The 20,777-nt window shown below is 36.1% G+C and overlaps 1 protein-coding gene and 1 pseudogene across 2 annotated transcripts; one reads left to right on the top strand and one right to left on the bottom strand.

Annotated features, from left to right (window-relative positions):
• Positions 1-1,948: 1,948 nt before the first annotated feature.
• On the bottom strand, positions 1,949-9,523 carry LOC148876060 (proteinaceous RNase P 1, chloroplastic/mitochondrial-like; annotated as a pseudogene). The gene is made up of 6 exons (XR_016105493.1): positions 8,193-9,523; positions 7,223-7,312; positions 6,942-7,123; positions 3,008-3,128; positions 2,487-2,555; positions 1,949-2,383 (listed from the first exon to the last, which is right to left on the bottom strand). The product of XR_016105493.1 is annotated as a proteinaceous RNase P 1, chloroplastic/mitochondrial-like (transcript).
• Positions 9,524-12,362: 2,839 nt separating this feature from the next.
• LOC148876059 (glutamate receptor 2.9-like) lies at positions 12,363-19,371 on the top strand. The gene is made up of 5 exons (XM_088965989.1): positions 12,363-12,784; positions 12,889-14,186; positions 15,612-15,921; positions 17,374-17,771; positions 18,714-19,371. The coding sequence occupies exons 1-5, from the start codon at positions 12,496-12,498 to the stop codon at positions 19,203-19,205; spliced, it is 2,787 nt and encodes a 928-aa protein (XP_088822115.1). The 5' UTR covers positions 12,363-12,495; the 3' UTR covers positions 19,206-19,371.
• Positions 19,372-20,777: the final 1,406 nt, after the last annotated feature.

Raw genomic sequence — 20,777 nt, 5'->3', positions numbered from 1 at the left:
ATAAAGGCCAAGTTGGTTGAACTTAAACCTCCCTTACCAATAGAAATGCCCATATTCAAGATGTCTGAATATTGAACAAATGGTATTCATTGTTTGTATATTTATTTGACACATGAAGGGCATGGAGGTCAAATTAAAGGGGAGGTAAAATATTTGTTACAACACCTACAAGGCTCAATGTGAAAAGAGTACAAATATAAATATTTACAATGTAAATACATATAAATTACAAGGTTTTACACTTTATTCCTTCCAAAGTGAGCCTAAACTATTAAAAGGGCCAATTTCACCCTCAAACTATAATGGAAAGGCGGCAAAAAATAGATGACATTAGTGACATCGTTGACAGATCCACTAGATCATGAATAAAATAATAAAAACATGTTTATGTGACACCACTCAAATTTAAAAAGTTCAATTTAGACCCTAAAGTTTGAAAAGGCCATTTTAATACATTTAATTAAGTAAATTACTTCAAGATCTAAGATCTATGATGGTATAAATTTAATTAAGTAAATTACATAAAATATACTAATTAAAATAATTAAGTCATTTATGTAAATTAAGCAATTGAATGTGCAAATTAAATCAATTAAAGAAACTAAGTTAATTAAATAAATTAAATAATCAAAGCTAATCAATCTAAATAAGTAAACTAAGCCAATTAAGCAAGGTTTAAAAAACTTGACTCGAAAATGGTATTGCTTCCACCAGTGGTTTTTGGGTCAAGGTTCAATTATCTAATCCAATCGGATTGTGTCATGATGTTTTGAAAATTAAAATAAAAATGATCTGAAAATCATTCACTGGGAGTTTCAGAAATTTCTTTTTTTGAAAATTCCATGTCAAGTATAAAATGGAATCAGACAATTGACCGATTCCTAGGTTGAATGGTTTAACTGCCTAAGGCAACAATAATTCTAAAACCATGTAATGAAGTGAATTAACTAATTGATTAAGTAAATTAAGCTAAGTAAATAAAACAATTAAAGAAATTAAGCTAATTAAACTAAATAATTAAATTAAGTCAATTAAGCGAATTAACCATTTAGTTAAGTCAATTAAATAAATTAAGCTAAATAAATAAAGTAATTAAATAATCAAATCTAATTAAGGTAAATAAGTAAGTAAAATTACTATTAAGTAATTAAATAAATTAATGTAATTAAACAAATTGAGTTACTAAGTTTCATAAATTAAACAATTGTTAATTTATTGCTAGTTAAGCTAATTAAGTTAGTGTTTAAGTAATAATTTACTCTTAATTATTGCTAATTATTTACTGTTAGATTAATTATTGTTAATTTAATCTCTACTTAGATAAAATCCTTGAAGCAATTTACTTTAAGTTAATGGAATTTATTTTTTTAATTAATAGATTTTCTTTTACACAACTAAAGTGGTCTTTTCAATTATGAGCAATACTACATAAGCATGATTGTATTATTTTATTCATTGTCTAACTTAACTTTCAACATGTCACCAACATCATCTGCTTTTGCCTTAAAGTGGCCTTTTCATCATAATTTAAGAGCAAAAATGACCTTTTAAATTCTTTAGGGTCTAAAGTGGTTTTTTACCAAAGTTCAAGGGTTGTGAAAGCCAAAACTCCCTTAAAAAATATCTTCATTTGGTTTTATATTTTTGCCATCGCTGTGCAAACTTCCAATTGCTTGATCTTTTGATGTATAACACTGATATGTGGCCAGAAAGCACCATATGTCCAGAAAAATGAATGTGGCAGAAATACTTATATTGAGATAAATGAGTGGAAAAGCTAAAAATGAGAAGATAAAAAAAAATGTAGTCATTCATAGGAAGTTGGGAGCAGTTCTAATAGGTGATAGAATGAGAGAAAGTGGACTAATATGACTTGGTTATGTGCATAAAAATCATCAATAGCCATTAGTGAATTATTATAAGTTGAAGAGGCTAGAAGAGCAAGGGGTAGACCAAAACGGACATGATTAATAGTACGAAATGATTTCAAGTGCAAATAATTTAACAATGGATATGGCACTAAACAGATTGGAATGGTGAAACAAGATTCATGTACCCGACCTCATACGGTAGGGATAAGGCTTGGATGATGATGAGGAGGAGGAGGAGCCATTGGACACCAGAGCAAAATTAAGCGCAAATAATCAACACCTTTTTTGTTTCGAACTAATACAAATCTTCAAATACTAGCCTACAAAATTGCTCTGCTTGGCTAAGAGCAACTTAACGAGTTCTTTCTCCCATAATATTTGCAGAGGGCTTTTGTTTTGGGCTGCTGGCCACAGAGTGGGCCCTGGTGATACATAACCATGGTTTTGGGGTCTCAATCTCGTCACCGGTGACTGTCGGTACATGCCAATTACCTCTTTCTGATTCCTGCAGTCTGATCTCCCGTCAGAAACATTTGAAGGATGCAGATAAAATTAAGTTATGCAATAAAGTAGTAAAGCTTATGATCAATAAATGATTAGATGTGAATCAGTCACCTGTATAACAATTGAATATGGTGGCGGCATGTGGAGGTTGAGCCCTTTTCTGGAAACTGTCAATCGAACCTGCAACAATGAACAAGTAATCAGGTATTAACCATAGAAACCTGTTTCTATCTTATGCTAAATAATGAAAATGGAAATACAATTGATACATTTTTCCCATTCTTTTGATATCTAGATTAATGTATGTTAAACTGAAAATATATTGAATTTAGTGTCTGAGTTTCTTTTAAAAGAATAATAATTCGAAGGAACCTTTGAAGCATATATAGTTTATTCAGCACACATTAGTAACATAAAATGAACTTATAGATAATCAGTTTCAACAAACAATATCAGAGTAAACATTCCAAAAGCTGCAGCCAATGTTGATACATCATAATACAAAATCCAATGCTTAACATGAACAACTGTTCTAAATTTCATGTTTATGATTTGGGAACAAACTTGCCTTTTCACAATATACACAGTTTTACTACAATCAAAAAATTGGGCAATAAAAGATATAAACACACCTGATGCTTTTCTTTCCATCTTGGAAAGAAGCTGGTCCCTAACAATTGGAACAAGTGATCTCTCATCTCATCATTGGTAATCAACAAACATTTACAACTAACAGCAGCATATAGCCAATACCTGTAATAACATGAATATTTCAGGGAACAATCATTTTTGAAGGTTACATCAACTAAAAAGGATGGGGAAGAAACACCGGATTTACAAGGAGATAGATAGCACCACTGATCCTTGTATAGCATAAAGTTTCAACTAAAAACAAATGCAGAACTTTATGAAAATTAAAATTGATTGGGCTCATTAGTCAATTGATTGACCTGAGATTAAACAATGGCATATATTATCCAGATTCTAACATTTAATGTACTTTGTTCCTGCAAGTTTTTAACCTATATATATATATATATATATATATATATATGTTAGAGAAAGAAAAGAAAGTTACCACAAGGAGCAAAACTATTATTCCACTGTCTGTAACCTACCTGACAAAACTAATACTCTTTCATCATCATCTTCTTTTCTCTCTCACGTTATTTCCAATCTTAAAGCTTAGCAAGTGCCTAGCTAAATATGTCATCAAGCACAATGATATTCAAATTCCTCTTCCATTTATAAATCAGCTACATCAATGAGGGGAGTTACACAGTTATTGTTGTTGAGATTATGGCTAAGCAAGTAAAATCTATGTTTTCAGGAGTTGTACCATGGGAACATCTTCACCAGTCAATTGTTCAATCACTCAGTAAATTGATTATTCAATTGTACCTCAAAGGTTCAAAGATGATACTAGGCCTTTTTTTTTGTATTTGATACTAGTCCAAATTTCAAGTTTAGTTAAACTCAAACCAATCAAAAGAGCTTAAGTTAACTCAAAATTATCAGACAAATAACATGAGGAACTTTTAGTGGCTTCATAATCTCATGTGCTGCCACTCAAGTAACTCAGCCACAATTAGGGGTGACAATACAGTTAGGGATGGATGTTTTTACCCAACAAACAGATAGGATGAAAGTCAGATAATCATTAGGTCATTAATAATCAGGTTGTTTCAGGACAGGTTGACAGGTACTCATTGGGTGCCAAGCAGTGAAAGTAAGGCCTTGTCCATTTCCCGGATTCCCATTCCCATTGACCGACTCTCCCATGTTCTTTTTGGGGATTTAGGTGGGACCCACAGTAAATATGTTTTCCTCAGCTATAACTTACCTGGGGAAGTGTTACCCTTCTCAGACTTGGGAAAGTAAACTTTCCCCAGTGGAGAGTAAATGCTCAAAATACAATCTGTCAAAAACACCCATTCAAACAATATAATCCAAAAAACATGGACTTGGGCCCAAGGGTAAAAATGACAGAAGATGGAAAAATTAACTACTTACCCAGGAAAGTGGGTCAGGCAAAAGAACATGGGAAAGTTGAGAGGCCTCATTTACATGGGTAAATGTAACAAAAAAGAACATGGGTAAGTGCACTTACTCGGGTAAACGAACTCCTGATAAACAAACGAGGCCTAAAGGCAATTTTCTTGGTTCATTTCATCTAGACCTGTTCATGGGCCAGGCCGGGCTGGGCTCGGGCCGGGCTTTCACTTGTCACTAATGAAAATATACTAGGCCCGAGCCCGAGCCCGGCCCTGATAAAAAGCCCAAAGCCCGAGCCCGACCTAATTGAAAAAAAAAAAAAACAAATTTTCCTATTCAAATTAGAATTAAAAATTCAGATAGTATTTTTTTCTATTTAAATGAACAATGGGCCTACAAGATGGTCTTTTTTCCCTTTCTTTTATATTTTAAAACACAATTTTACATTATTAAATAAAAAAATTTATTCAAATGGACATAATCACATAATTCATTTTAAGTTTAATATTAGGTCAGGCCGGGCTATTTTGGCAAAGCCCGAGCCCGGCTCGAATTTTATGCGGGCCGGGCTTTTTGGCCTGAGGTTAAGCCCATCGGCCAAAAAGCCTGTTCAAGCCCGTTCGGGAGCCAGGCCGGGCCAGGCCAGCCCGTCGGGCCACCCGGCCCATGAACAGTTCTAATTTCATCCAACCAGTATCCTGCCTCCCACCCTCCTCCTTTATTCATCTAAATGATTATTCCTAAAAAACTCATGTAGAAAATCTATAGATTTCTAGTTTCTAATTTACAATATTCTTGACACCTTTGTTCAAAATATCTAAATAACTTGCTTACATAATTGAATTAAGTGAATAGATGCATTGACAGCACTGCTTATAAGCCAACTTTCTAGTCAAACAGGGATCTGAGCCATTGATGTACACGACCAAACCAATATGGATAGAAGATAATAAAATGCTGCCTGCAAAATGGCAGGATATTTACAAGAAATGGGAATCAATCTCGACTTTGAGGACCCTGTTCTGTCGAGAGAGGTATCAAGGCCTTTGATCATGACTGCTAAGCCTCAGAACTGGCCTGTGTCCCTGCACCCTCAATTGTTTAAGAAATCCTCATGAGTATGATTAGAGAAATGTTGCAGTATCACAAGGAAAATATTTTATAGCGACTTGGTTTAATCTTCGAAGGAACCATGTTGGATGAACTTGTAGAGTTATCCTTATTCAGTGTATCCCGCAAGGTGCCAACCAGCGGGTTGGTAAAGTCTCCCACTGGTCGTAGCAGAGACTTGGAATCGAATCCCGCCTGCACCTGGGTTGGGGGATGGGCTACCCCCCCACCCCATTTGTGGACATTACAATATTCCCTACCTGCAATTTCTAATCTTTATGTAAAGGTGCGGACTGACAGATTAACTTTTGAAATTGTGTATTCTTGGCTGTTTTGGCCTGGAAAAGGAAGTACATAACCCTTGCCAAATTGACCAAAGATTACTTCAGAATTTATGGGTTTAGATGTAGATAACGGGGTCAGGCTGACCTAAGGACACTAGCAGCTCATGCTGCCAAGCCATCCCAAAATCGGATGGATTTGTTGTCAGGATAACATGACAGTGGTGCATTGTGCCTCTGAAGTTACTGAACAGTTTAGCGGGTTGGATCAGGTTTGACTGTGACACTGGGTTCAGTTGGGGTCTTACCCATTTTGAGTCTATCTAAATGGGTTGGGTGCTTAGCTGATTATTTATTTATTTTTATTTTTATTTTTTTTGTAGGCAAATGAGCTACACAAAGCTAGGTTGTTTAAACACAACCTGCCAAGTCGCATCCCTGTAAGAGGAGACAGTTATACAACTAAAGGACTCACTCTAATACTAAAAGCAAATGTAGGAAACCTAAGCCAAAGCTGCTTATTTTCTGGATCCTAAATGTAGCAATTAGAAGCTAATACAAAGTGAGTTTTAAGGATCTTAAAGCTTAGGTTTTTTCGTTGGAGAGTGGACAAATGTCAAGTGGAAAAACTGGATGATGAGTTCTAGATTGTTCCAAGTCATATATGTTTGAGAAGTAAAGTTAGGAGGATATGTACAGCCAAACTAACTCCTGATTCTAAGTGTGGTTTTCTTCACTGTGATAGAACTTTATAAATAAACAATAATTTATATGAAGGAATGTTTCACATGCAACATAACAGAAATGGTCATAGAAGAAATATCTAATTTCTAAAAATTAGAGTTTTAAAGATCACAGAGCCTAGCAACATCAATAATCAATTGTTGAAAGATCTGTACATTGCAAAACTATTTATCACCATTTTTTTCATAAGAGAACAAGAATATCACATACAGTTCTATGGAAATATAACACTAAAGCATAAAATAAATGAGATTAAAGTATAGAAGAGAAAATGTATCAAGCATGTCACTCTTGAGAATTTAATTAGCATGACTAAATTTCATGAACTGTTAATGTAGCAGAATAGATGACAAACATTGCTAAGCAAGAGTAACAAGGTAATGAATATCAAACAGTTCTAAAAGGAAACTCACTGATTGAAGAAAGGAGATCCTACCAATCATCATTTGATCCATAAGGGGTAGCATAGAGTGCAACAGACTTCCTCCAGTTTTCCAACAGCTTCTTATTATTTGGGTTCTGTGCAGGACCACCCTTCACACGACGACTATGTAGAACTATAAGCGGCAAGCGTTTAGATGGACTCATTTGGCGGGCACGATTTACAACAGAATTTAGCTGCCACCAAAATTAAAATACTCAGCACCCTGTATATATAATTTTAAAGAACTGCCATATTCATTAGTCTTCACAGAAATTATCTTCAGAACCTCTCACCTGTAAAAAGCTGAAGTTGCGCTGATTGATGAGACCCACATTAGCACCATCTATAACAGCATCAAACGGTCCATGTTGGAGAAGCCACTCCTAAATCCAGTTGACCTTCTAAGTTAAACAGGATTTGACTAACAATCTTTGTGCGTAGATCTTGCCTGAAGCACAGACAAGGAGCAAGTATCGGCCATCCACTAAGATAGTGAAATACATTGCCAATGAAGCATCATATACCATTCATATATTTTCTCCAATTTAACAACAGATCAAATTAGTTGTGACTAAGACATGCAGATCTTTTTTTTCTGATCAGTAACTGGTAATTTTTTATTAAGTATCAGAAATGAACAGGGTGAAAATAAAAGATGAGCCTCTCTTAAAAAGCGAAAATTATAAAGGTCCGTTAAGCTAGCGCACAGCTGCTTTTCCATTACCTGACTGACCCTTTTACATCAGAAACTTTCCCTTATCCCAGTAGGTATTCACCCCACATCAGAAACTGTCTACTAACTCATTCATGAGCTAGGGAATCAGCAAAAGAGTTAGAAGAATAGGGTATCCAGACAACCTCTGTTTCCAATGTAAGTTGGAGAGTCACTTCTTAAGGTGATTGTTTTCTGTGGATGGGTAGCAAGAGGGATAATTTAGAGGTTTGATATACCAACAATGGTCCCTTCCAGCATGTAGTGCAAAATTCCAAAAATCAAGAAAGAAGGTGATAATAAATGCATGTTCTTTATGCCTCGTGGACGTGGAAATATTGGATCACATTCTTATGCATGAAATTTAGAATAATCAAGATTGGGGATGGCTTTTAAGTCATAGGGATTTACTCAATACTAAGACAGCACTCAACGATCTACTTCGGTCATCTATAAAGAGATAACCAACCAAAACAACCCAAATACTTCAAATCTCTAAAATTAGAAAAGACAAACAAAGGAAAATCAAAGGAAAATAAGAACAGTAATACCTGAAAACTATTGAAATCAGCCTTGGCCTCTCGCTGGCAAGCTAAGTTGGACAACGAGCTAGCGAAGTTCTCTGTCTCCAATGGATCAATATCGATAGAAACAAGTCTCTCCCCACAAGAATGGCAGGTACCCTCCTCATCCATCCTAGTCCTAACCACCGCCCATTTCCCCTTCCCCAACCACCCCTGCCCGTGCCACCCACCGCCACCCTGCACAACCCCTTCCTTCACCTTGCTCACATCCCAATTCTCCTCCCCAACCTCGGCAGAAGCATTACTCTTAAACCAGCTCTCAACAACTACGATTGTCGATTCCAACACCTGCCTCACGGTGGCCCGCAACCGATGAAGCATTTCATACAACTTATCCCCTCTTTCTGCATCTGAACTAAGTTGTAGCAATGCAGCAAGCTCGGGCTCCTCTGCCGACACCCCAGACGCCACCATGTGCGCATCAACCTCATAAGCCTTATCCGCTTCCCCCTTCTTACAGAACCCAAATAGTGCCGGTTCGTACGACCTCAACTTCGGCGGGATGTCATAACTCGTCGTCTTCTTAACCAATTCAAACGCCATCTCTGGGTCTTCCATTGCAGCAGCCAATCTCGCTGCACTAGTAATGTGGCCTCATTTGGAGCAACTCTATCAATACCCATCTGCTGAAAAATCTCAAAACCCCTTCTTAGACCTAAATTCAAGTTCCTCTCATCATTCTCGCCGCCATCAACCGAAGAAGAATGAGAAGAAGAACAGAGGTAGAGTAGAACATTATAATGATGTTGACTAAGTGGTATTCCCTTACTCCGAGCATCATCGTAAAGGCGAAGGGCTTCAACAAGGTCACCACGCTTCGAGCACATATCCAGGTTGAACCGAAGCAAGTTTTCAGGAGACTCTCGATGGGCTTTCTTCCGTGATTTGTTGGAAAGCGAGGTGGTGGTTGAAGTTGAAGATTCATTAGTGGGTACTGTTGCAGAGAGGGCCAAATTAGAGAGATGGATTCTCTTGTTCGAGGAGAAGCTATTTTTCTTATTGATAACAGATTTGAAAGAAATAAGAATTGGATAATGGAGGCGAGAACGGTGAGAATATCTGCTCTGGCCGCATAAAGGAAATTGTGTTTTGTTGAAGAAAGCGAAGAGGGAAGTGTTCCTTGCGAGGGTGGGCATGACAGTGAGTGTGAGAGAGCCTGCAGACTGCATTGCCGTTGGGATTGGGCATCCCAGCTTCAGGGTCGACAATAAAAATGTGATTTTTCGAAGATATCTACTAAAACTAAACCATTCTAATTCTAAACGACAGTTTAAAGAAAAATATCTACGATTTATTATTTATAAGATTCTATCTGCCTTAAAAGTTAGAATTGGAGAGAGAATATAATGGATTTGAAGTGAAATTTGATTGGAGAGAGAGAGAGTTAAAATCAAGTCCATACCAATAGCAATTTGACCCGTTCCATCGAGCTCCGATCCGCAGGCCATGCCAGGCACGATACAATCAGATGGCCGTATGGAGCTTGGCGTTTCAGGTCTATGGATCGGCACGATGGAGCGGTTTGTATTGTGCCTTGGTAGCATAACCTTTATATATATTTTATATTTATAACATATAATATGTATATATATTATAGGGTTTCTAGCAGGGCAATTTTGGGGTTTAATATTAATAAAAGTAATATATTAAAAAAAATAAAAAATAGATAAGCTTTTTTAAAATAATATCAATAAAGGATAAAACACTGTTTATCTTCTTCTTTTGCCATTTATTCACCAGAGTTGTTGTTTGTCACCGCCGCCACCTCTCTCTCCACCCATCTCCAGCATCATTGTCGGAGGCGGAGGTAGAGGTGGGCGGAGGTGGCGGCATTGGATAGAGAAATCACCATCACTGTTGTTTCCATCTCTGATAACATTGCTAGAGGTGGGCAGAGGCGACGACATGCGACAAAGGACGACAATAGCGAGCAACGATGGGCAGCGATGGACGGCAGTTATAGTGAACAAATGGCAAGAAGAAGAAGATGAACAGTGTTTTGCCATTTATTGATATTATTTTTAAAAAGTTAACCTATTTTTTAAATTTTTTAAATATATTATTTTTATTGATATTAAACCCCAAAAGTTGCCCTTATATGCTATTACCCCATTATTATATAAGGAAAATTTTCCAATCAGTGCCCCTATACTTTGGCTCGAGTGACAATTTGGTCCCCAAATTTTAAAATGTGACAATTCAGTATCTAAATTTTCAAAATGTGACAATCCAGTACCCGAACTTTCAAAATGTGACAATCGAGTACCTATCGTTAACTAGTCCGTTAATCAACAATTAAGTGACATTTGAAAAGTCAAAAATGTCCTCCATCTAATTCTCTTTATCAACCATCCAAACATTGACATTAAAATGAGCAATCCCAAACTCTAGATTCTTCTCAACAGTCACCAACTTTTTTGAATAGAAGAGACTAGGATTTGAGATTGTTCAATTTTTTGTCAATGTTTGGATGGTTGATAAAGAGAATTAGATGGCATTCGAATGGTATTTTTTTACTTTTCAAATGTCACTTAGTGGCTTATTAACGGAATGGTTAACGACATGTACTGGATTGTCACATTTTGAAAGTTCGGATACTAGATTGTCACATTTTGAAAAATTCGGGTACTGGATAGTCGCATTTTAAAGTTCAGGGACCAAATTGCCACTTGAGCCAAAGTATAGGGTACTGATCGGGAATTTTCCCTATATATAATAATTATATAATATATTAATATATATAATTTTATTTTCAATTTTGTTATTGTATATATAAACAATTATATATATATATATATATATATATATATATATATATATATATATATATATATATATCAAAATTCATATAAAATAAAATTTTAACATCTTTTTTTAATTTTGTGTATATATTTTTAATTTATGTTAAAGTTTTCATTATTTTTTTTAATTCAAAAAACATGGCTTTACCCAGTCTACAACTCGGCCTGGCCCAAGACTCAACCCACGGACCAGCCTGACCTACGATACAACATAGGCCCATGTAGGTTTGGGTTGTAAGTTATGCTAGGCTGACCCCCAAATTATTCCAAGAAAGGGCGGCACAGCTTGAGACAACCTGCGGGCCGACATGGCATGGCCCACACTTTGCACGATCTACCTGTAGGTACCGGCCCGGCATGGCCCGTTTTACACCTCTATTCATGTTTCAACAATGGTAGAGGCATGGGCTGGGCCCATGAAAAATGTTGTTGCTCATAAGTCTTTCTTTGGTCCCCACTCCCCAGTCCCACCCTGTATATTTCAAGTTATCGACTTCACCCAAGCTCAAGGGTTAATAAATGATGGATGGCGCGGCCCATGAAACTGATGAGGACAAAATGGATTGGGCCAAAATTGCACCGTTGGATTGACCATCGTCACATTCCCAAGAAAATGGTGAAAGGTGCTGAGCGGTAATTTCTGATCCAACCTACTTAACCCTACCAATCAACATGTTAGAAAAGGGTCAAATGATTCAAATCACGGGTTGGTTTAGGTTTGGTAAAGGATATCCATTGGATCAACTTTGATTTGTTCAATCGGTCTGCACTGCCTTCAAGTTTTAAATCTTTCACTCTTTCTCCTTGTGTATACATCCTAAAATACTTTTTAAAAGTATTTTGTGAAAACTATGCTTTGAAAGTATTTTTTAGAATTAATTTGTAAAATCTATGCATTAAAAGTACTTTCTAATAGTAATTTGTTATTTATTAATATTATTCATTATTTGTTAATATTAGTTATTATTATTATTTATTATTATTATTATCGTTATTATTATTAATTGAGCTCACAAAATGTTTCAATGGATATACATGTACGAATGAAATAAGGGCTAAAATTATCATTTATGGGAATAATAACTTATCAAACATTCTCACTCCAATAAATATTTAAAAATATAATAAATAATTTGAAAAATGAATTACCAAATCTCAAATGATTGTTAAAATAATTAATTCTAAAAAATACTTACTTTTTAGAATAAGGCCTCCGTCGGTTTATACCCTATCAAAATAGAGTGCCTCGTGTGGGATACTTCCTGGAATGGGCAGGGATAATTCATGTCAAACAGTACATCACATCGGTCAAATTAAGCATCCTATTACGTTCTCTGATTCTTAAACTCCTATTCTTCCAGGTTGACCAGTCTATGGTCATCTCCATCAACAGCATTTAAGCTCAAATCCCTCTCATCTCGATCCCATTTTTCAAACCAAGTTTTGTGCCAGACTGCCAGTCGACCCAAATGAATAAGAGAACAATTGCATCGTCTGGACCCTGTCACTTGTTCATATTCATCTTTTGTCTTCTTCTCTTCCATGACTTTTCCTCACTCGCCGGAGGCAGTAACGGAGACAAAACTGTGAATATCGGGGCAATAATTAATGCTAATTCCCGTATCGGAAGAGAAGTGAAGACGGCCATCGATATAACATTCCAGAACTACAACACTTTAATAAGAACGAATGACAATTACAAGCTAGTCCTTCATGTACGTTACTCTGAAAGTGATCCACTCCAAGCAGCCTCCGCCGGTAAGCTCTTCTTCGTCACCTTCGGTTCTCAGCCACTAATTTTATTCCTTAAATAACATCAATATCTCTGAAAAAAAAAATTTCTATTTGATTTGCGTTTGCAGCCGATGAGCTCATTAAGAAGCAGCGAGTGCAAGCCATTCTCGGCATGGAAACATGGCAAGAGACTGCGTTGGTGGCCCAAGTTGGCAATCGAGCTCAAGTACCTGTGCTGTCCTTGGCCAGGTCCTCCGTCGCTGCATCATTAACGTCCGTGCAATGGCCTTTCCTGGTAAGGATGGCAAACGATGAGTCCACACAGATGAGATGTGTGGCTGATATTGTCCAGGCCTACCAGTGGAAGAGGGTCATAGCAGTCTATGAAGATGATACCTATGGCAGCGATTCTGGGTTCGTCAATCTTCTTTCCGATGCCCTCCGGGAAGTAGGCTCGCAAGTTGAGTACCGATTGGGTCTCTCACCCTTGTCTTCTGTGTCCAATCCAAAAGACACAATTCGACGAGGGCTAGAGAAGCTAAAGAACAAGCAGCACAGGGTCTTCGTCCTTGTTCAGTCATCGTTACAATTCGCTGCTCATCTTTTTGCAGAAGCCAAAGAAATGGGTCTGATGGAGAAAGAATCTGTCTGGATAATTACAGACTCCGTTACAAGTGTCCTCGATTCCGTCAACTCCTCCGTCATCTCTTCCATGCAAGGTGTTTTGGGAATCAAGACCTTTTTCTCAAACATCAGCCCATCGTTCAGAGACTTCTACATCAAATTCCGAAAAAAATTCAGATCAGAATACCCAGAAGAAGATAACTTCGAAACAGGGATTTATGCCCTCCAAGCACATGATGCTATCTCTATACTAACACGAGCAATAGAGAAATCAGGTAGCAGAAACAGTTCCTCAAGGGAATTGCTAGAGAACATATTATCAAGCGATTTCAGTGGTTTAAGTGGAAAAATTCGATTCAGAGACGGTGAATTATCACAACCACCAACTTTTCAAATAATAAATGTGTTTGGAAAGAGTTACAAGGAGCTCGATTTGTGGTCGCCTGACTTCGGTTTCTGGGAGAACTTTGGAGGGAAGATTGGTGATGGTGGTGGTGGTGGCGCCACCGCGCGAGCTTTGAGTGGTCCTATAAATTGGCCGGGGGGACTACTGCGAGCTCCACTAGGCTGGGAGTTTCTTGCTGGGCGGAAATTGATGAAAATAGCTGTCCCAGGGAAAACCTCCTTCCAGAAATTCGTAGAGGTGGTGGAAGAGAGTGAGAATAAAAAATCCTTCTCAGGTTTCTGCATAGAGATTTTCGAAGCGGCTTTTCCCAATGGAACCAACAACTATTCATTACTGTATGAGTTCGTGCCGTTTAATGGATCGTATGATGAACTCATTGATCAGGTCTATTACAAGGTAAAGATCCCATCTCTGAAAACTAGTCTTTTAATTTATACTTCGGATGACCATAATTATATCCTAGAATTTGTGCCCTCAAAAGATTCAAGGCTGTGTTTGGTTATAGGGCAATTTTATTTGCACTAGTACAAACATATGGGAGTGCAAATAAAAAAGTTAATTTTGTTTTGGTGTTACAAGTCTTAATTTGCTTCATTTGTACTGCAATCAAACAAAATAAGATAAAATTTTAAATAAAAATAAATCATAATTTGAACAAAAATCATTTATGCTGTCAGGGTTTTGCATCAATACAAATAAATTTGTATTGCAACCAAACACAGTCTTATGGACAAGGTCAAATAAGTCCTACCTTGTGGAATGAATGGCTCATTAGCAATTCAGAAATTTCTCAACAATCCATTTGATACATGCCTAAAATTGAACACTATAAAAATACCAATCCGAAGCATCTAGATTCTAGACAGTCTCATGCTTCAATCTGTATCCTTCACCAGATAAAAGGAATATTTCTTTTTCCCTTCTCAGCTTAGATGCCAAGTTAGGGTTTTTAGCTCGAAAGTATGACTCGAATGAACAGTTGGTTTCAATTTAAAAAATTTTAAAAAAAATAATTAAAATAAAAAATTGTCAAAAATCATTGTCTGAGTCGTGCGGGACAATGGTTCAACTGTTTGAGTCAATGGATCACTGACCAAGTCAACAGTTTTTTGTGAAAGACCGAGTTAAGGATGAAATAGAACCAGTTGCCTGAACGATTCCCAAACCAAATGATCCAACCATCTAAGTGAATGATGGTTCAAAGAGACTAAATCAACGTAGTTGTGAAAATAAAAACAAAAATCAATAAAGATTTGTCTTTTTTATCTACTTATTCTAAACTGTAGTTCAGAAATTCAGATACACTGTTGATTAATTTGAGCACGTCCTATGTGAAAAGAATAGACAAGGAACATCCTCAAATTAACACCGTTAATCACCATGCACCCCTTCTGATCCTGTCTAATATGAGTCTATTACAGATGGATCAGGTCCAATCCAATCCAATAAATACTCTCCAGACCATTTTGGACCAGCCCACCTCAATGTTTGGACCATTCAAACTGTTTATTGGTTCGAACTCAAATTTAGTCCATTGACACCCGTATTCTTATCTTCTATCAATGGATTAGATATTGGTTTAATCCGACCCAATTTAATACAAATCCATTAGGGATGAACTAGGTCCAATCCAATCCAATATTAAATACTTTGAACTGGACTAGTCAAATATAATGTATTATTGTCCAAATTGATTTTGAATTGGACGGGATCACACTCAAAACCAGTTAATGAGGGCTTAATTTACTGGTCCTTTTTCTTCTTGTATTTGTCTGACAATATTTTTGTTTTTGTTTGGTTGCTTGTGATATTTGATGGAAGAATTTTGATGCCGTGGTGGGGGACGTGACAATACTGGCCAACCGATCCGACTACGTGGAATTCAGTCTGCCTTACGCAGAATCAGGGTTGTCAATGGTGGTGCCCGTGAGAAAAATATCCCACAAGGCATGGATGTTCCTGAAGCCCTTCACCATGACCATGTGGCTTGCCACCGTTGGCATCTTGATCTACACCATGTTTGTGGTCTGGTTCTTGGAGCACCGAACCAACCGTGACTTCAGAGGCCCGTGGAAGAGTCAACTCGGCACAGCTTTGTGGTTCACCTTCTCCACTCTTTTCTTTGCCCACAGTAAGTATATATCATGGGTAGCATTTGCATCATATATATTGTGCATATGACCCAGAATCCATGTGATTGATTGTTTATCTGTGCATTTGTCCTCTAAGCACTAGCTTAACTTGGATCACTTGCCATGTTCCAACACCCTCCCAACATGATCTGACACTACTGCACATCTTAACTGGAATCTATCATAAAAGTGGGACCCATCATAATATAAGATGGGTGGTGTCAGATCGTGTTGAGAGGGTATTGGAACATATTATGTTGGCAGGTGATCCCCAAGGGTGGGGCCATCCCTAACTTTAAAGTTTCGGATTTACCTGAAACCTAGTTTGAACTACATCAGTGATCTAAAAACCACCAGTTTGAATTGAGGTGGCATTTGATAAATCTTAAATTTGTAAACTTAAAAGGATATTAAAAAGTATCTAAAATCTGAAAAGTGGCATGAATGCTTTTTTACTTTTTAGATGCAATAGATAAAATTGTTTGTGTTGGAACAACCTTTCAGCATCTAAAAATCCATAAATTACTATTTTACCCTTAAAATAGACTGATAATTTTGAGTTCAATTTTCATTATTTCATATAAATAATTTATTAAATTCAAAATAATATTAAAAATATGAGTAAATTATAAATTATTTATATGAAATAATGAAAATTGAACTCAAAATTATCAGAGTTTGTTTTAGGGGTAAAATGGTAATTAAAAATATGAGTAAATTATAAAAAATAAAAATATTTTATTAAAATAAGAATAAAATTGAAAAATACATATAAATTTTTATTAAAAATAAATCATTAAGAGTAAAAAATGACACCTAATTATAATTGTAATTGGTTGCTTATTTGGTGTAAAAGACTGAAAGTAGGATCCTTTGATTCTTTTCTTTAAAATTTTTCAAAAAAATTCCTTGTCTAGTTGTATTACAATACTTGCCATTAATGTCATTCCTAACTAAAAGACTAGAAATTAAGTTAGGTTGTAACTATGATAGAGACAACTTAGTTAAGTAAGAAATAAGTAGGTTGTAACTACTAAATAGGAACTAAATACTAACTATTAAGTCGATTAGGTTCGGGTTGGATCGGTCCGAATTGGTCAGTTTGATCATTGGGTCTTCTTATGAACAGCCCTACTCACAGGAATGTATCAAATCGTTGTCTCTAAATACAGTTAACTTGAGTGAAAAACTGAAAATAGTCAAATCCCGGTGACGCAGTGAGTTCAAATAGTTAACTGATCATAATTTGAGGAAGCCAAGTGTGGGTTGGTTTCCTTCCCACAATAGAATACGAACACAGCCTAATGGTTTCTTAATTTAGGACTGTCTCGATCTGATTCTAATTTCTAGCAATAAAGGGACTACCGAATTCTCAAGAATGATAGCCATTTTATTTTCGTTGCGAGCTAATCAATATACTACTCAGCATCGAAAATTGTTTGGTTTTTCAGGGGAGAGACTTAATAGCAACTTCACTCGAGTGGTGATGGTGGTCTGGTTATTTGTGGTATTAGTCTTCAACTCTAGCTACACTGCCAGTCTCGCTTCAGTTCTCACGGTTCAAAGACTGGAACCTACTGCGACAGACATTGAGACACTAAAGAGAGACAACGCAATAGTTGGATGTGATGGTGACTCGTTTATCAGGAAATACTTGGTAGATGTTCTGGGTTTCAAGCCAAAAAACATCAAGAACGTGACCAGCGAATACAGCTACCCAGGGGAATTCGAAAGTGGTAACATCAGTGCTGCCTTTCTGGAGCTTCCATATGAAAAAGTTTTCCTCTCCCAACACTGCAAGAATTACGCTGCAACTGAACAGACCTATAGTTTTGGAGGCCTGGGTTTTGTAAGTCGTTTCTCTTGACTCTTGATTATTTTCTTGAACAGGTAGGCATATGAAGTATCTTATGTTGGTGCCATGAATTCTTTGATGTGGCCTGTTGCTGCATGACCCACGCCTAAATTAACTTACAAAAAAAAAAAAAAAAAACCCTCATGGTGTGTTTTTTTTCTGGATTTTGAGGGGGGAAGTTGGTCGATTGGATTTTGATTCCCATTGATCAAAAAGTCAATGTTCCTTTTTCAGATATATGGGGGAGCACAGTTAATTTATTTTTCACTTATTTGGGTAAGTAATACCTATCTAATAGGTGTATAAATAACTTTCCCACTTGTGAAGAAAGTTGCCAACATTTGAATAGGACAAAAATATCATTTTTAATATTAGATTTTTATGGCTAAAATAGTCATTGCCTTATTTGCAAAGAAAATAAATGAACATAAGTAAATGCACTTACTCAAATAAATCTTTCCCGAGAAACACTTACCTGGATAAATACATTTATCCAGATAAATAACTTACCAAAACGCGAATGGAGCCTTAAAGGTAAATTTTCATATAATAGTTAGTGATGGATTGTGGGTTTGGACTGAGCGGCACGGGCTGAATTCATATTCAGTTTATAGATCCAACCCAAATAGAACTAAAAGTTATATAATTTGGGGGTTTTATTCATCTTTTTGGCTTGAGAGACATTGATGTATTTGGGGTTTAGGGTTGAGTGAGATGTGCACAATTTTGTATACTTGGCCACTGTTGATTCTATAATGATTTTCTTCTCCTCCTTGGTCCGTGTATATAAGTTATAAGTCGAACCACATAAACCAATGTATTCTCTCTGTTTTGGGTGCCATTCAAAATTGTATTTCCGATCGAGTTTTAATTTGCACAATAGAATACAACAGCATCAACCCCATTAACAAGAACTCATTCCTCTTTTCCCTTCAGGTGTTCCCAAAGGATTCTCCTCTAGCAGCCCATGTATCGAAAGCCATTTTAGTGTTGTCGGAGGATGGAACGATCAAAAGACTAGAGAACAAGTGGTTCCCTCAGAACTCAGAGTGTTTGAATTCCAAAATTGACATTGGCAATGAAAGCTTAAGCCTCCAAAGCTTTTGGGGGCTCTTCCTTCTCACCGGAGGTACTTCAACCATCATCTTCATGCTCTATCTGTCTCATCTGTTCAGGAAATATCGACATCACCGAGATGAAAACCAAGGTAAGATGTCTCCAACTGATGAAAGCTTGTGGAGTCGGACAGTGAGGTTAGCCCAGTATTTTCATAAAGGTGAACTTCACCATCCAGCGAGAGCTCCGACTGTCGAGGATTGCAGTGCTTCAAGCTGGGATTATATCAACGAGAGCGAATACAACACCGCAGGGCACCCTCAAGCTACGCCACTGTCTGAAATTGAGATGCCGGAAACATTCAACGTTTAATGTACATATGATTTTTTTTCTTTAGGTTTGTTTGGTATTTATTTCGTAAAAGATAATAATTATCAAAGTAAAAATGTATTTTCTAACACTTTTGTACTATGAGAATAGAGTATTATTGTATCTATTTTTTTGATACAATTTTATATTTTTAGGATAATTAATTTTTGACTAAAGTTAAGGCATTAAAGCATAAGATAGTTAGAGCATTTAACGATGTACTCACACTTTGCACCGATTTCAAACAAATAAGATGAATGTAAAATCAGTTTAAAATGTGAATCGTGTTTGCATTCATAAACCAAAAAATAGGTAAATATGTAGTGTATGTATTTGCATTTACACTGCAACCAAACACAGCCTAACTATGCTTGTTATTTTTGATTTCATCTTTTTTGTTTACATGTGATCTCATCCAAAATGATAAAATGTACAAGATGAAAAATGGATTCAGTCAGTGCAAGGCCCATTCAAACAGCCATTATAACCTTACATTCCCATGAAATAAATCACATAAGTACGAGGATGTTCCCAATGCAAGGCTTATAAAGGCTGTTTGAACGAGTCTTACACTGATTGAAGCTGATTTCTACAAAATGTTAGACCTATTCATGATCCGGGCTCTGATTTGACTTTTGCCAAAATTTGAATGGCCCAATCTAAAATCCAAGCCCGAAACAGTGTAAAGCCGGGCCCAAAGATCAGCCGTGAACAGGTATATATACCAGATGTATATAGTGTATGGTGCACATTATAAGGGGCAGAATACATTTCTTTGTAATTATTTTAAATTTAATATTGTTTCTTTATCAATTTAAGTAGGTCTCTCAACTTCAATTATATTAAAATAAAAAATAAAAAATAAAATGGATTGGGCTGTACCAGTGCAAATCTTCATCAAGTGCAGAATTTGTACTCAATACTCAATTCAGTTTTGTTTTTATTTATTTGTAATTATGACTTGCATCCAATCTGATACAAAGTTTGTATTTTTTGTCTTTCTTGCACTTACTGTCAGTGCAAATGTTGTATCCTAAAAACTAATGCAGAATTTGCACCACCTTCCTCCCTCAATGCTTTCTAATATAAATTGGGGACTATATTTCCCATTTTACCTTGTTCCTATAGGACTATACAAATAATTCTCCTTTTTCTGTTCATTTATATGGGGACTAAATCATTTGAGTTCCAATTTTTCTTTTCTCAAACAAATTAAATAAAGTCAAATCTGAAGCAAAATATAAACCAAAATTTACACCAACCCTTTTGTACAACAATTCATTTACACCAGTACAAATTGGTATTGCAACCAAACATAGAATATGTGTTTTAAGGGGCATTTTACAATGTTTTTGTTTTCATTTGTTTTTGAATTCTGTTTTTGTTTTCATTACGTTGTTTCGTGGAAGTAAGCAAAATATTGGTTTTTAAACAAAAACAAATTTTCTAGTAGAACATGATATTGAATAATCAAATGAAAAAATGTTTTTGAAACGAGATTCAAGAATATTTTTTTTCTTGTTTCAATTTTAAAAACAAAAAGCACATATACAACCAAGATGTTTGTTGTGTTAT

Source organism: Nelumbo lutea, chromosome 1 (genome assembly GCF_056320005.1).
Source record: "Nelumbo lutea isolate HS-2025 chromosome 1, American lotus-T2T, whole genome shotgun sequence".
NCBI lineage: Eukaryota > Viridiplantae > Streptophyta > Magnoliopsida > Proteales > Nelumbonaceae > Nelumbo > Nelumbo lutea.
This window is presented reverse-complemented; position numbering and strand designations above follow the sequence as displayed.

Coding starts and splice junctions, on each gene's coding strand:
- LOC148876059 (XM_088965989.1), top strand. CDS start 12,496: ATGAATAAGAGAACAATTGCATCGTCTGGACCCTGTCACTTGTTCATA. Junction 12,785..12,888: donor ACTCCAAGCAGCCTCCGCCG/GTAAGCTCTTCT, acceptor TTGCGTTTGCAG/CCGATGAGCTCATTAAGAAG. Junction 15,922..17,373: donor CACTCTTTTCTTTGCCCACA/GTAAGTATATAT, acceptor TTGGTTTTTCAG/GGGAGAGACTTAATAGCAAC.